The sequence below is a fragment of the Choristoneura fumiferana genome, chromosome 30, assembly GCF_025370935.1.
Source record: "Choristoneura fumiferana chromosome 30, NRCan_CFum_1, whole genome shotgun sequence".
In the NCBI taxonomy this organism is placed as follows: Eukaryota; Metazoa; Arthropoda; class Insecta; order Lepidoptera; family Tortricidae; genus Choristoneura; species Choristoneura fumiferana.
In genome coordinates, this window is record NC_133501.1 from 1,348,647 (window position 1) to 1,360,743 (window position 12,097).

Below are 12,097 nucleotides of genomic sequence, written 5' to 3' on the forward strand. Positions count from 1 at the left end.
GTGTGTTGTCAATAATTATTACAAGTTATATTGGTTTTTCTTAAACAATGGATGGAGCTGAAGTAACTTTACTCCATCAATCTTTCTGTGCCACATGTTTGAGTAAAGACAGGAAGCTGTTCCCTATAAATGATTCCAAATCACATGCTTCGTTTTTGTTGAACGTAAGTTACTTTCGATGGATGCTTTGACTAAGCAAGAACACGTAATGATTATATACTCATTCACAGGAACCTATATGTAGAAGGAAGCAAAGGAAGTCGTAGCTGTTTAATTTTAGAAGTATTTTGTGTTTTCCAGTTATCTGAAGATGATGCACTATGCTGGGAGTGCCACTACTTCGTGCGGAAGGTGGCTGCGTTCCGGAGCCGGGCTGCGAGAGCACAGGCTCTCCTGGCCAGCGCGCTGCACCAAGCTAATGTTAGTATTGTGGAGGGTCACTTTACATGGAATTATTTGTATTAATTTGCAACTTAAAATTTCCTCATAATTTTAAGACTATAGTTTTCAGTCATTCAATACTATAAGCTTTTTTCGATCCAGTATCTATTATTTTTTTACAGTATTTGGCCGAATAGTAAAATTGTGGCCAGATACTGAATTATGGTTGGAATATCTGTTGCATCTCTAACAAATAACAAACATTCATATTTTACTTAGTAATATCTGCCCCAGTCGGGAAACGAAACTGGGATTATAAGCTTTGTATTCAGGTTCCCTAGCCACTGGAATATCTGCACATCAAAATAATATAGAATTAAATTTTTTAGGAAACCCAAATCAAGAGTCTCTCTAGTCTGATGAGAACACCTGTACACCTGGACGTTAATATAGAAACACCTGACCCGTTACAAGTAAATATAAAAATGGAAATTATGAAAGAAGAAGATGAAAATATTTTGTATGAATGTCCCGTTCAGGACAATTATGATGGGGATAATGTACCACGTGAAAAATGTTTTGATAAATTGAAAAGTCTGTTACCAGATTTAAATAAACAGACAGCAAAAGGTGATGAAGCGGCTTGCGGTGAAGAAATAGGTGATGACATAGCCAGTGCTAGTTTGAAGTTGAGTGAGAGAAAAGGTAAGTTGCTTTTAATGAGTCCCCCCCCCTGCATATGCTTATTATTTCGACAAGAGAACTCAGTTATTTATGGCAAAAGGATCTGGTATTACATCCTTCCTCAAATACTAAATGATTTTCCCAGGGCTACAATTGATAAAATAACTAGCAACCCTAAGAACAGTAAAAAAATCATAATTAAGAATTACTTATAAGGGCAACTCATAGCCTAGCAACTAAAATCTTTAAAAATAAAGATTAGCTAGGAATATCATGTAACTAATTGTAAAATTGTTATGAAATAAACAGTTATAATTTAAAAATTTTTTTTTAGTTCATTTTTAAATAGAAACTATCTGGTGTCAACTTTTTGGCTAAATTATTTCTTTTTCTCGAATATTATTTCTCATTTTCATACATAATACATAAAGGTCAACTTCAACTTCTCAACTTTTTTGTTTTTGGCAACTGGTCGCTTTAGGTCAGCAATCACTTCTGCCAATGACTCCTGACAGCAGCAAAAGTGTATATTGTGTTTGACCAGTTTTTTAAAAAACAGTTTCTAAACATTGGGTGCCGAGAAGTGCTTGTTGCGTACCTAAAATAGACACACAGACATTGAGACAATACAAAATATTAAGATGGTACAAAACATTAAGACAATACAAAACATTAAGACAATACAGGTTGGATCCAAGGGAGAGACAAAAGCAAAAAAAAGTGTCTAAAGTATATTTTTTCTTTTATGATGTATTTAATCAGAAGTAGAAGGGAAGGGAAGGGAAGTGAAAGGTCAAATTGTAGAATGATCACAAACTTGATGAGCGACATTGACAAGTGACATTGATATGACACAAGGGAGACAGGAAAAAATCCATTATGGTAACATTAACAAATGTGTAAATTTAAAACACTTGACTTATGAATGTCTAAAGAACGTCATACATAACGTCAATAACCTTTACACTGTTTTACTACACATAATTAATTATCTAAAACAGAGATTATCTTTTAAACATTAAGAGCTTGAGCACTTGTGTAATAATGTCTGTAGGAGAAATTAATTTAATTTGACTTTTTGAATGACGGAAATCAGAGATAACACATGAGATAATGAGTTTAGAAAGAAAACTATCACTATTAATATCATGGGGCACCGATAGGTACTTGACACTGATTGACCTAGTCCCAAACTATGCAAGCAAAGCTTGTACTAAGGATACTATGCAAAGGAACATACATTTAATAATATATAACATACTTATATAAATACATATTTAACATAATAAATAATAATTGTATTATAAGTATTGTATTGTATACCTAACTCTTTATTGTAAATAAAACATGAAAATAACAGTTAACAAAGCAAAGTACGAAGACGAACTTATCCCTTCAAGGGATCTTTTTTAGTTAACCTTTGCACAATTGAAAGAACATCAGAAACAAGAGTAGACACTACAATGGAAAGACACTACAATTTTCAGTAGGCTTATAGTTTTGTAATTTTGTTACTGTTTTCATAATTTGAGTACCTACTGCATTCTGACAGTGACTATAAACAGAATTAGACTTAAAGCTAAATTAATTATTAATATTGTTTTATAATTTATTGCTGACATTGAAAAATTGTATTTAAATATTTATTTTTTGACTTATTTTGTTAATTAATTTTTAAATGTTTGTGCCATTATAAATGATGAATTATTTAATATTATTAAATGATTGCAATGCCCTTGCAGGGTTCACGTTATACTTAACTGTGTCTATTGTAAGATCTGTACACTATGTGAAAGCAATAAAGATTTTGATTTTGAATTTTGACCAAACATTTTTTTTTAAGTTAATGTAATGAGTAACAGTCGATTAGAATATTAAATATATGCCTCATATTAGCACGGAACCCTATACAGAGTGCCTCGGCACGTTCTTAGCCGGTTTTATACTGTACAAATGTTTTTGTACCTACTTCTTTTCAAAGACGACATTTATAAAGTAATATTGGTATACATACGTGTTACGCCATACCTAACATCCACCTGTCCTACTTTGTAAATAAAGACAGTAAGTAGGGTGACGGTATATGATCATGGCTGAAGTTGTCCAGAGCGAATTGCTAAAATCATGTTGTCAACTTAGCTAATATTTTCAGATTTGGATCAAAGGCAGGAGCATCCGTGCAAGCTGGAGTCTGATGCCGCATCAGAGTACAGTCGCATGCGCGCAGGCGTGGAACCAACACGAAGCCAGACCCTCAGACAGCTCAAACACGGCGACGGCCAACTATCATGCTACACTATTCCTGTTACCTTCGATTGTAATCTCAAACGCCAACATGTCAATCAACAAGCAACACCCCGTAACCGCCATGTTCACGCGTTACAGCAACAATCACGCCTGGTTACGCCCTTACAAAAACAAATGGTCATTAAACCACATGTTTGCAATGCTTGTGGCAAACGTTTTAATACTCTAGCAACACTTAATAGGCACATTATGATACACACAGGTGAGAAATTATTCACTTGTGATACATGTGACAAGCGTTTCATTCAAAAGTCTGCCTTGATTTCTCATTTACAAGTTCACACAGTTAAGAAACCATTCAAATGTGATACGTGTGATAAACGGTTTAGACATAAGTCGTCTTTGACAACTCACTTACGGATACATACGGGCGAGAAACCATTTAGTTGTGATTCATGTGACAAACATTTTAATCAAAGGGCGTCCTTGATTTCCCATTTGTTTATTCATAGAGCTGGGAAACAATTCTCTTGTGATATATGTGACAAGCGGTTTAATCGCAAGTCATCTTTGAAAGAGCACTCATTAATTCACACAGGTGAGAAACCTTTTGTTTGTGATAAATGTGGTAAGCGGTTTAATCACAGGAAATCCTTGACCATGCACATACGGAATACGCACACAGATGAGAAACCAATAAGTTGCAACGTGTGTCATAAACAGTTTACACTAAAATCGAACATGATTAGGCATCTTAGTGTTCACACAGATGAGAAACCATTTAGTTGTGATACATGCGGCTTGCGGTTTAGGCAAAGAACGGCCTTGAAAACTCATTTACGAATTCACACAGGTGAGAAAGCGTTCAGTTGCAATGTGTGTCTTAAATGGTTTGTAAGTAAATCTAGCCTTATTAATCACCTTAGTATTCACACAGATGAGAAACCATTTAGTTGTGATGTTTGTCACAAGCGTTTTAAAGCAAAGCTGACCTTGCTTTCTCACTTAAGTACACACACAGGGGAGGTATCGTTCAGTTGTGATATATGCCTGAAAGGGTTTTCTTGTAAATCATCCTTGAGTCGTCACACTCGATTAATGCACACGCACACAGATGTGCGACCGTTCTGTTGCGATGTCTGTCACGCACGGTTTAAAATGAAATCGCAGTTAGCTACTCACATGCGTATACATACTGGAGAGAGACCGTACGGTTGCGATGTGTGCGGCAAGCGGTTTAAAGAAGGGTCTGCTTTGAAAGCACATGTGCGAATACACACGGGTGAGAAACCCTTTAGTTGTGAAATATGTGGGAGGCAATTCAACCAAAAGTCGCCCATGAAAACTCATCTACGAACGCATACGAGTAAGAAAGATAAAACATAGCTACGTCTTCATAGACGTCGAAATGAACATTTACGACCGTATATTTAAGATTGGTTTTTGGAATCTTTTAATTTTTACTTTTTGCTACTTATCCCCCCGCTGATACACAACCACAGCGCTGGAATCGAAACTCGCATTATGCTTATACCGCTATATACAAAAACTTATCTTATGAAATTTTATTATAAACACTACAAAAATGTTAATTATAATTTGAGATATTAATTATACACATATGTACAGATAGCTGGAAAACAGGTTATGTAAGAGGAATTATCTATTTTGTTGTTGTAAATAAAAGTTTAAATACTCTGCAGACTTTAATTATTGAAATGAGCGATATACTATGATATGAGTAATAATTCTCCTAAAATAAGCGATTTCCCAATGGTTGCACGAAGGTAGGTTTTTTTTGGTATTTGTAGATCGATTGCTTACCCCCAAAAACTCCCACGTAGCAAATTAAATCAGGGTAGTTATTCCATCTGAGTTCCTGAAATAAATACTTAATTATTAATCGGGTGCCTACACTCTACACTACACAAAATGTGGTCTTCCAAAAAGCTAATACTTACTACATACTTACTTTAAGTATACCAGCTTATCGCCTAGGCCTAAGAGTATTAAAATGGCCTAGGCTAGGCGACTGAATCCTAATTTTTAAGCGCATTGCCTGCAATAAAATTATATTTACATATTTAAAAAACTTAAATTATGAATTCTATGGAAAATGTGAATTTATCTACTTGACAACTTGTTAAAAACGCTACGCATCCGTTAAATCTTCAAAAATAATTATAGAAAATTACATCTTTGAACTGTCAAAATTTAATATCAATCAATATCACGTTGACAGTTTGATAAACATCACAAAAATGCTTCAAAAGTGCTCAATTTTAATTTGTTTGCTGTTTGCTAATTAACGACTACGAATTATTACCTCTTTTTTGTGTATAATGAATGCAACCGGAGTAAATTTACTCCACCAATCTATCTGTGTGACATGTTTGAGTCGAGATAGGAAGCTGTTCCCTGTAAATGATTCTAAATCTCATGCTTCATTGTTGTTGAACGTAAGTTTCTTTCAATTCTTTTAATTAGTACACTACTGTAGAACCTTTTAAGCTACTACGAATTGGAAGGCAAAGCGTTGACAGACAGCGCTCGTTCTAAGGGGGGGCAAGCCGGGCATTTGCCCAGGAGGCCCCAGAGCGGCCAAAAAATGAGACTGCAAAATTGTCTTTAGCTATTCGGTTCACTATCTTTGCCCGCAGTGGCTAAAAAGCTGGATTGGGCCCTGTTGGCAGGCTCCTACTAGATGGACTGACATAGTGAGAATAGGGGGCAACCGGTGGATGCAAGTGGCGAGTTGTTCATTATGGCGTTGTATGGGGCCGGCCCTTGTTCAACAGTGGTTCACATCCAAGTGGAAGTTCAGAAGCTTTTTCACCTATGTGGTACTTATAAGTCATAGTAAGAAGAAAACAATGTATTAACTAGCCTTTAAAAAGTAGTCTATGTGTTATTACAGACATGCAGCTACTTACATTTTTTTTATTCAACAGGATGGCAAACAAGCAAGTGGGTCTCCTGATGGTAAGAGATCACCACCGCCCATAAACATCTGCTACACCAGGGGTATTGCAGATGCGTTGCCAACCTGGCCACAGCTAACCTAAAGAGAATACAAGTGCCAGTAATTTCACCGGCTGTCTTACTCTCATGCCGAAACACAACGTGCAAGCACTGCTGCTTCACGGCAGGATTAGCAAGCAAGATGGTGGTAGCTATCCGGGCAGACCTTGCACAAGGTCCTACCACCTGTAATACCAAGTTCCTTTCAGCCATTCTAGTGTGAAAGAGTAACTTCCAAACTGTTGTGCTTATAATATTAGTAGGATTGGTGAAACAAACTATTGGCACTGAGTGGAGGCCATTTTGGCTTAACATCATTATTGTTTGTTTTTTGTATTTTTTTTCTTTTTTGTCATGTGTTGGCTGAATAAACATAATTTTATTCTATTCTATTATTCTGTACATGTTTTTACATGTTCAAAACGAATTCAATTAACCTGACTTTTTGATCCTTCCAGAGATCAGGTTGCCTTTGAATTTGGTATGTATGTAAAAGAACCAATAACAATGTTATAATCAATGACTGGTTGTCAAAATACTACTTTTTTTTTTGTTTCTTCTTTCTGCAATGTGGCAATCTGTGAACTCAACACAATAAGCCAGTTCTTTGTCTTTTCATGTCTCTGTCATCAACTGAGAAATAATCCACTGAGCATCCCTTCAAGTGCTGTCATTGAACCTGCTTGGTAGAGCAGGGACACTGTGCTTCTTCAGTCTGTTGTAGTGCACGCTACCTGTGCCTTTCAGTTTTGTTGCCAATGAGGGCTATCGTTTTTTGTCTTACAGGTTTTAAGTATGGCTTTCAAAGTCTGTTATTACGGGTGTGAAAACAAAGTTTAGATTAAAATCATATTTAATACACCTTAAAACCGTACCATAAAATTATCGAGCATGCCACAGTGTTGCATAGTCCCCGTTTTGTTCGGAAAAAAGGGAGGACAAAGGTTTCCAAAAGACAAAACTGTCTCAAAACACAGACATTCATTGCCCCGGAACGCATATTTGCCATAATTAATTTAAGATATTGCAAAATTATTCTAATTATAAATAACCGCGTAGCTCACCCAAAAACAATGAGATTTGACATTTCGGAGACCTCACGCTACACTAGCGCCTCTAGTGGCGAATTCATACGCGATAGCCCTCATTGTGCTGATATTTAAGTCCAAGTGTATTAGCTTGTTGCTTATGTAAAAAGGTATGTTCAGCATTGTCCTCAACGTTTTATTCTGAAATCTTTGTAGTATTTAATATTACTGTTGCTCGCCGTCCCCCATAGTCAAAATACTACTTTATAAAAAAAATTGCTACTTGGAAATGTAAGCTGTTTATTACTTATACAGTTATCTGAAGATGATGCACTATGCTGGGAGTGCCACTTCTTCGTGCGGAAGGTGGCTGCGTTCCGGAGCCGGGCTGCGAGAGCACAGGCTCTCCTGGCCAGCGCGCTGCACCAAGCTAATGTTAGTATTGAGATGGGTGATCCCCTTGTGGAGGATCCTTTAGAGTGAATAACAATTTTTATTCAAGAACAAAACGATGAGGGCTACTTGACAGGCGAAATATCGCTAGATGGTGTTAGTATCGCAACGTCAAACGGACTCACGATACTAACGTCATCTATAGCTCACCCAACAAAGACCAAAAACTGCCTCTCAGGGTAAAAAACTCGTGTATAACCGAATTTTGGCATAGTTGTAGAGAATGGTGTCTTAAACCACATACTAAGTGCTGACGGGTGGGGGTGGAGCTAACTTGCTGTTAAGGTCCCAATTTTTTAGTTTTTCTTAAATAACTCGTAAACGCTGGCCCACAGCAAAAAATGTTCTAAGGCATAAGTAATTTGCATAAAATTCTCTACAAAAAAGATTCTATACATTTTTTCTCTGAGATCAATATTTCACGAAATATTGCGGGAAGATGGACAATAAAAAATAAGCATACTTCTTTAAGTATGGCGATAGATGGATGTTTGTTACTCTTTCACGCAGAAACTACTAAACGGATTTGCATGAAATTTGCCATACAGGTAATAAATACCAAGGGTAGATTAACATATAGGCTACTTTTTATTCCAACATAATCTATGGTTCCTGTGGGATCAAAAGGATCACAAAATTTTAAACTACATACTAATTCTGCGCGAGCGAAGTCGCGGGCAAAGAAAAAAGTAGCCTATATGTTAATCCAGGGTACATATTACCCGTACGGCTTTCATGCAAATCCATTCAGTAGTTTCTGCGTGAAAGAGTAACAAACATCCATCCATCGCCGTACTTAAAGAAATGTGCTTATTTTTAATCTGTTTATCTTGAAATCTGTTAGCTTGAATTCTAAAAAATTGAATCTTTTTTGTAGAGAATTTTATGTAGATTAATTATATCTTAGAACATTTTTTAATATAAAATATGGGATATAAAAAATGGGACCTAAATTTTTTCCCCGTTTTAAGAAGGATGGAGGGTCTCATTCTATCTTCGTACCAAATTTCAGCAAAGTCTATAACAAACACGCACATTCTCATTTATAAAAGCATATTAACAGCATATTATTAGAATGTATTACTATGAATTAACAAAAAATATTGAGAATATAAATTTTTTAGGTAACCAAAATCACCAGTCTCTCGAGTCTGATGATGACACCTGTATACCTGGACCTGGACATTAGTTTAGCAACACCCGACCTATCACAAGTAAATATAAAAGCAGAATCTGTAAAAGAAGAATGTGAAAATACATCATCATTTGAATATTCCACTGAAGACACTTGTAACAATACTATATCTTGTGATGGATCTAGACAAGGAATTGGTGATGATGATGAAAGTTTGTTACGAGTTTTAAATAAAGAAGCGGAAGCAAAAGATGATGAGAGGATTTGCGGTGAAGCAGTGGATGATGACATAGCCAATGCTAGTTTGAAGTCATTGCTGAGTATAAAAAGTAAGTTCTTCAGCTATTATTTTGATACAGCTTCCTCTCATAAAATGGGAGGCTTTGGGTGAGTCAAGTGTCAACAACACAATTTGCAGCATATTACATATTTTCTTAATTTTTATGTTCTTAACTTATCTTGCAATGTTCAAATTGTGAGTTAAATTTATAAATACTTAATGATAATTATTGTTAATTTTAATAATTTGTTAGTATAAGGGGCTGTTTCACCATCCATTGATTAGCGTTAACTGGCGGTTAGGTGTGATGCCGTCTCTATTTATTTTGTTCGAATAGACGGAGACGGCATCACATTTAACCGTCGGTTAACGCTAATCAATGGATGGTGAAACAGCCCCTAAATTAAGTATTTTATTTCTGTATTTTTTATGCTAATTATAATAGGTAAACTTTTAATTTTAACATTAATAATAATAAAATAACCGACCGGAGTCGCCGTAAATCAGTACTTTCTGGCACTTTTGTTTCTCCGAGTACTTGTTCGCCTTTAGTATTGACTTATCCTATCTCCTGAGGGTCAACGTCAGGAAAGGTTGCCTTCGGTAAGTATTCGGATGTAGACGTGGACGTGTTAGTGTACTCAGAGAAATAAAAACGCCACAAACAAACCAATTTCGGGCAGGTCCGCTTTCAGTTCACCCTCTACTTGCTCTGTTATTCTCATTATTATTATCAATCATTTAGTACTTAAAAGATGTCCACATTTGTACCTTTTTGGAAAGGTTATGAATTGAAAAAAATATTTTCGTAATTTGTACCTACGCTAAATGTCGTACATTTTTTTAATACGATCCGTTGAACGACTCGTTGATTTAAAAAACTTGCAAAAGAATTATTATTTTTTATTTTTTTTGTCGGAGGAATCTTTAGGTCACTGGCTACTAAAAATAAAAAAAATTGACTGTCCTCATGCATGTACTTTTTTTTTACAATTGCTACTGAGGTCGGAAGGCGGTGTTTTTTCGAAAAAAATTAAAACTAACATAACTCGAAAACTACTGAATTTATACCCCTGGTTGACTGGGCCAAAAACGTTTCAAATAACCCCTTTCAAGGAATAGGTCGAATTACCAGTCACCCTGTATACATTTCTATTTCAGCCTATTAGGGATAATGTGTTATTCATATTTATTTAAATAAATTATTTCAGATTCATTGATTATTAGTATACCACCGTTAGCAAATAAATATAAAGATGATATACTTACCACAGAAATAGAGGAAAATGACGTTCTACAACTAAAAGAGATTGCTAAAGGGGACTCTGAAAATATGTTAAATCAGTGTACTGAAGTCTCTTGCTACACCGATAATGTGTATTGTGATGAATCTAGTGAAGAAATGGGTGATGGTGGTGATGATATTTTATTACCAGTCTTAAATAAACAAACAGAAGCAAAAGGTGATGAAGGGGTTTGTGGTGAAGCACTAAGCAATGACTTAGCTAATGCTAGTTTGAAGTCGTTATTGAGTAGAAAAAGTAAGTTGTTGTTTTTAATAATAATGAAATTACTTATTTGTCGTCGTCGCACTGTTGTCCCGTAAACTTAGATATTACTTTATGTACTACGATATAAATAATAATTGTACAACAAGAGCATAAAACGAGTCATTTTACCTGAGTCGTTCATATAACCACTTGGAGCCGGTATGGCGAGGCTCGATAGACACGTCGAGGGAAAAATGGGCTTAATGCTCGAGTTATACACTCTGCTTTTTACTCCGATTGCGAGAAAATTAAAAATAGAACAGTGGAAACTGGAAACAATTGTTTACTTAATACACTTCATGTTCAGTAGACCACCATGGCTATCATCAGAATCATTTATGGTTCCCAAATCTCTTTTTCGATCAGCCCCTGCTCAAGCCAACTTATTTATATCAATCATTTTAGGCACGATAATCAGCAGCTCGCATTTGGCAAAGAAATTAAAAAACGATACAAGGGCAGAAGTAAACAAAGAAAGGTTATACAAGGAGGCCAATGAACCAGTAGAAAAAAGAACATCAGATGATCCAGATGCTACAGACAATGCTACAGAAGACAACTTCACGGTTGTAGTAATGAGTGAAGAAGAGATGTTAAAATGGAGGGAGAGGAAAAAGAATATGCCGCAATATGCGACCAATGCTCCTGCGTTAAGGTGAGGTGTTATCATGGAATCCGATCCCGTGAGAATGTACAAGGTGTTCATTAAATAACTGAAAACCACAGCTACCCCAACAGCTTTCTTAGGGTTCCGTACCCAAAGGATGCCAACGAGACCAGTAGGGCTACTACGAAATTCGAAAATCTAAGTTCGTAATCGTACCGTCTCCACTCCACTCACTCTCGTATTAAATAATATAAGCGTGAGCGGGACGGTACGATACGCACTTCGATTTTCGAATTTCGCAGTAGCCCTACTGTTACTGAGACTCCGCTGTCAGTTTATCTCTTGGGCCGTAATAGGTAGACACTTGAAATTTTCACACAGATAAAATATTACCATATAGAGGCCACTATAACAACAAATACTAAAAATAAAATAAAGTTAAAAATTAAAGTGGGTTTTCATAGAATGTCAGGATTGTCAGAGCTGTTCGTTATTAGGCGTCACAAAACCGACTCATTGTATGAAAACATTAAGGGGCTGTTCACCATCCATTGATTAGTGTTAAGTGACGGTTAAATGTGATGCCGTCTCCGTCTATTCGAACAAAACAAATAGAGACGGCATCACATTTAACCGTCACTTAACACTAATCAATAGATGGTGAAACAGCCCCTAAATACATTTTGAAAGGAAATTTACCTGCACTGCTTT

The 12,097-nt window shown here is 36.0% G+C and overlaps 1 protein-coding gene across 1 annotated transcript; it reads left to right on the forward strand.

Moving 5' to 3' along the window:
* Positions 1 to 5,684: 5,684 nt before the first annotated feature.
* LOC141444878 (uncharacterized) lies at positions 5,685 to 11,434 on the forward strand (the record flags this gene model as incomplete). Its single annotated transcript, XM_074110611.1, is given in 6 exon segments — positions 5,685 to 5,771; positions 6,264 to 6,294; positions 7,677 to 7,796; positions 8,939 to 9,278; positions 10,441 to 10,770; positions 11,185 to 11,434. Coding segments are annotated over 5 exon segments (1,070 nt in total), but the record flags the coding sequence as incomplete, so codon positions are not given.
* Positions 11,435 to 12,097: the final 663 nt, after the last annotated feature.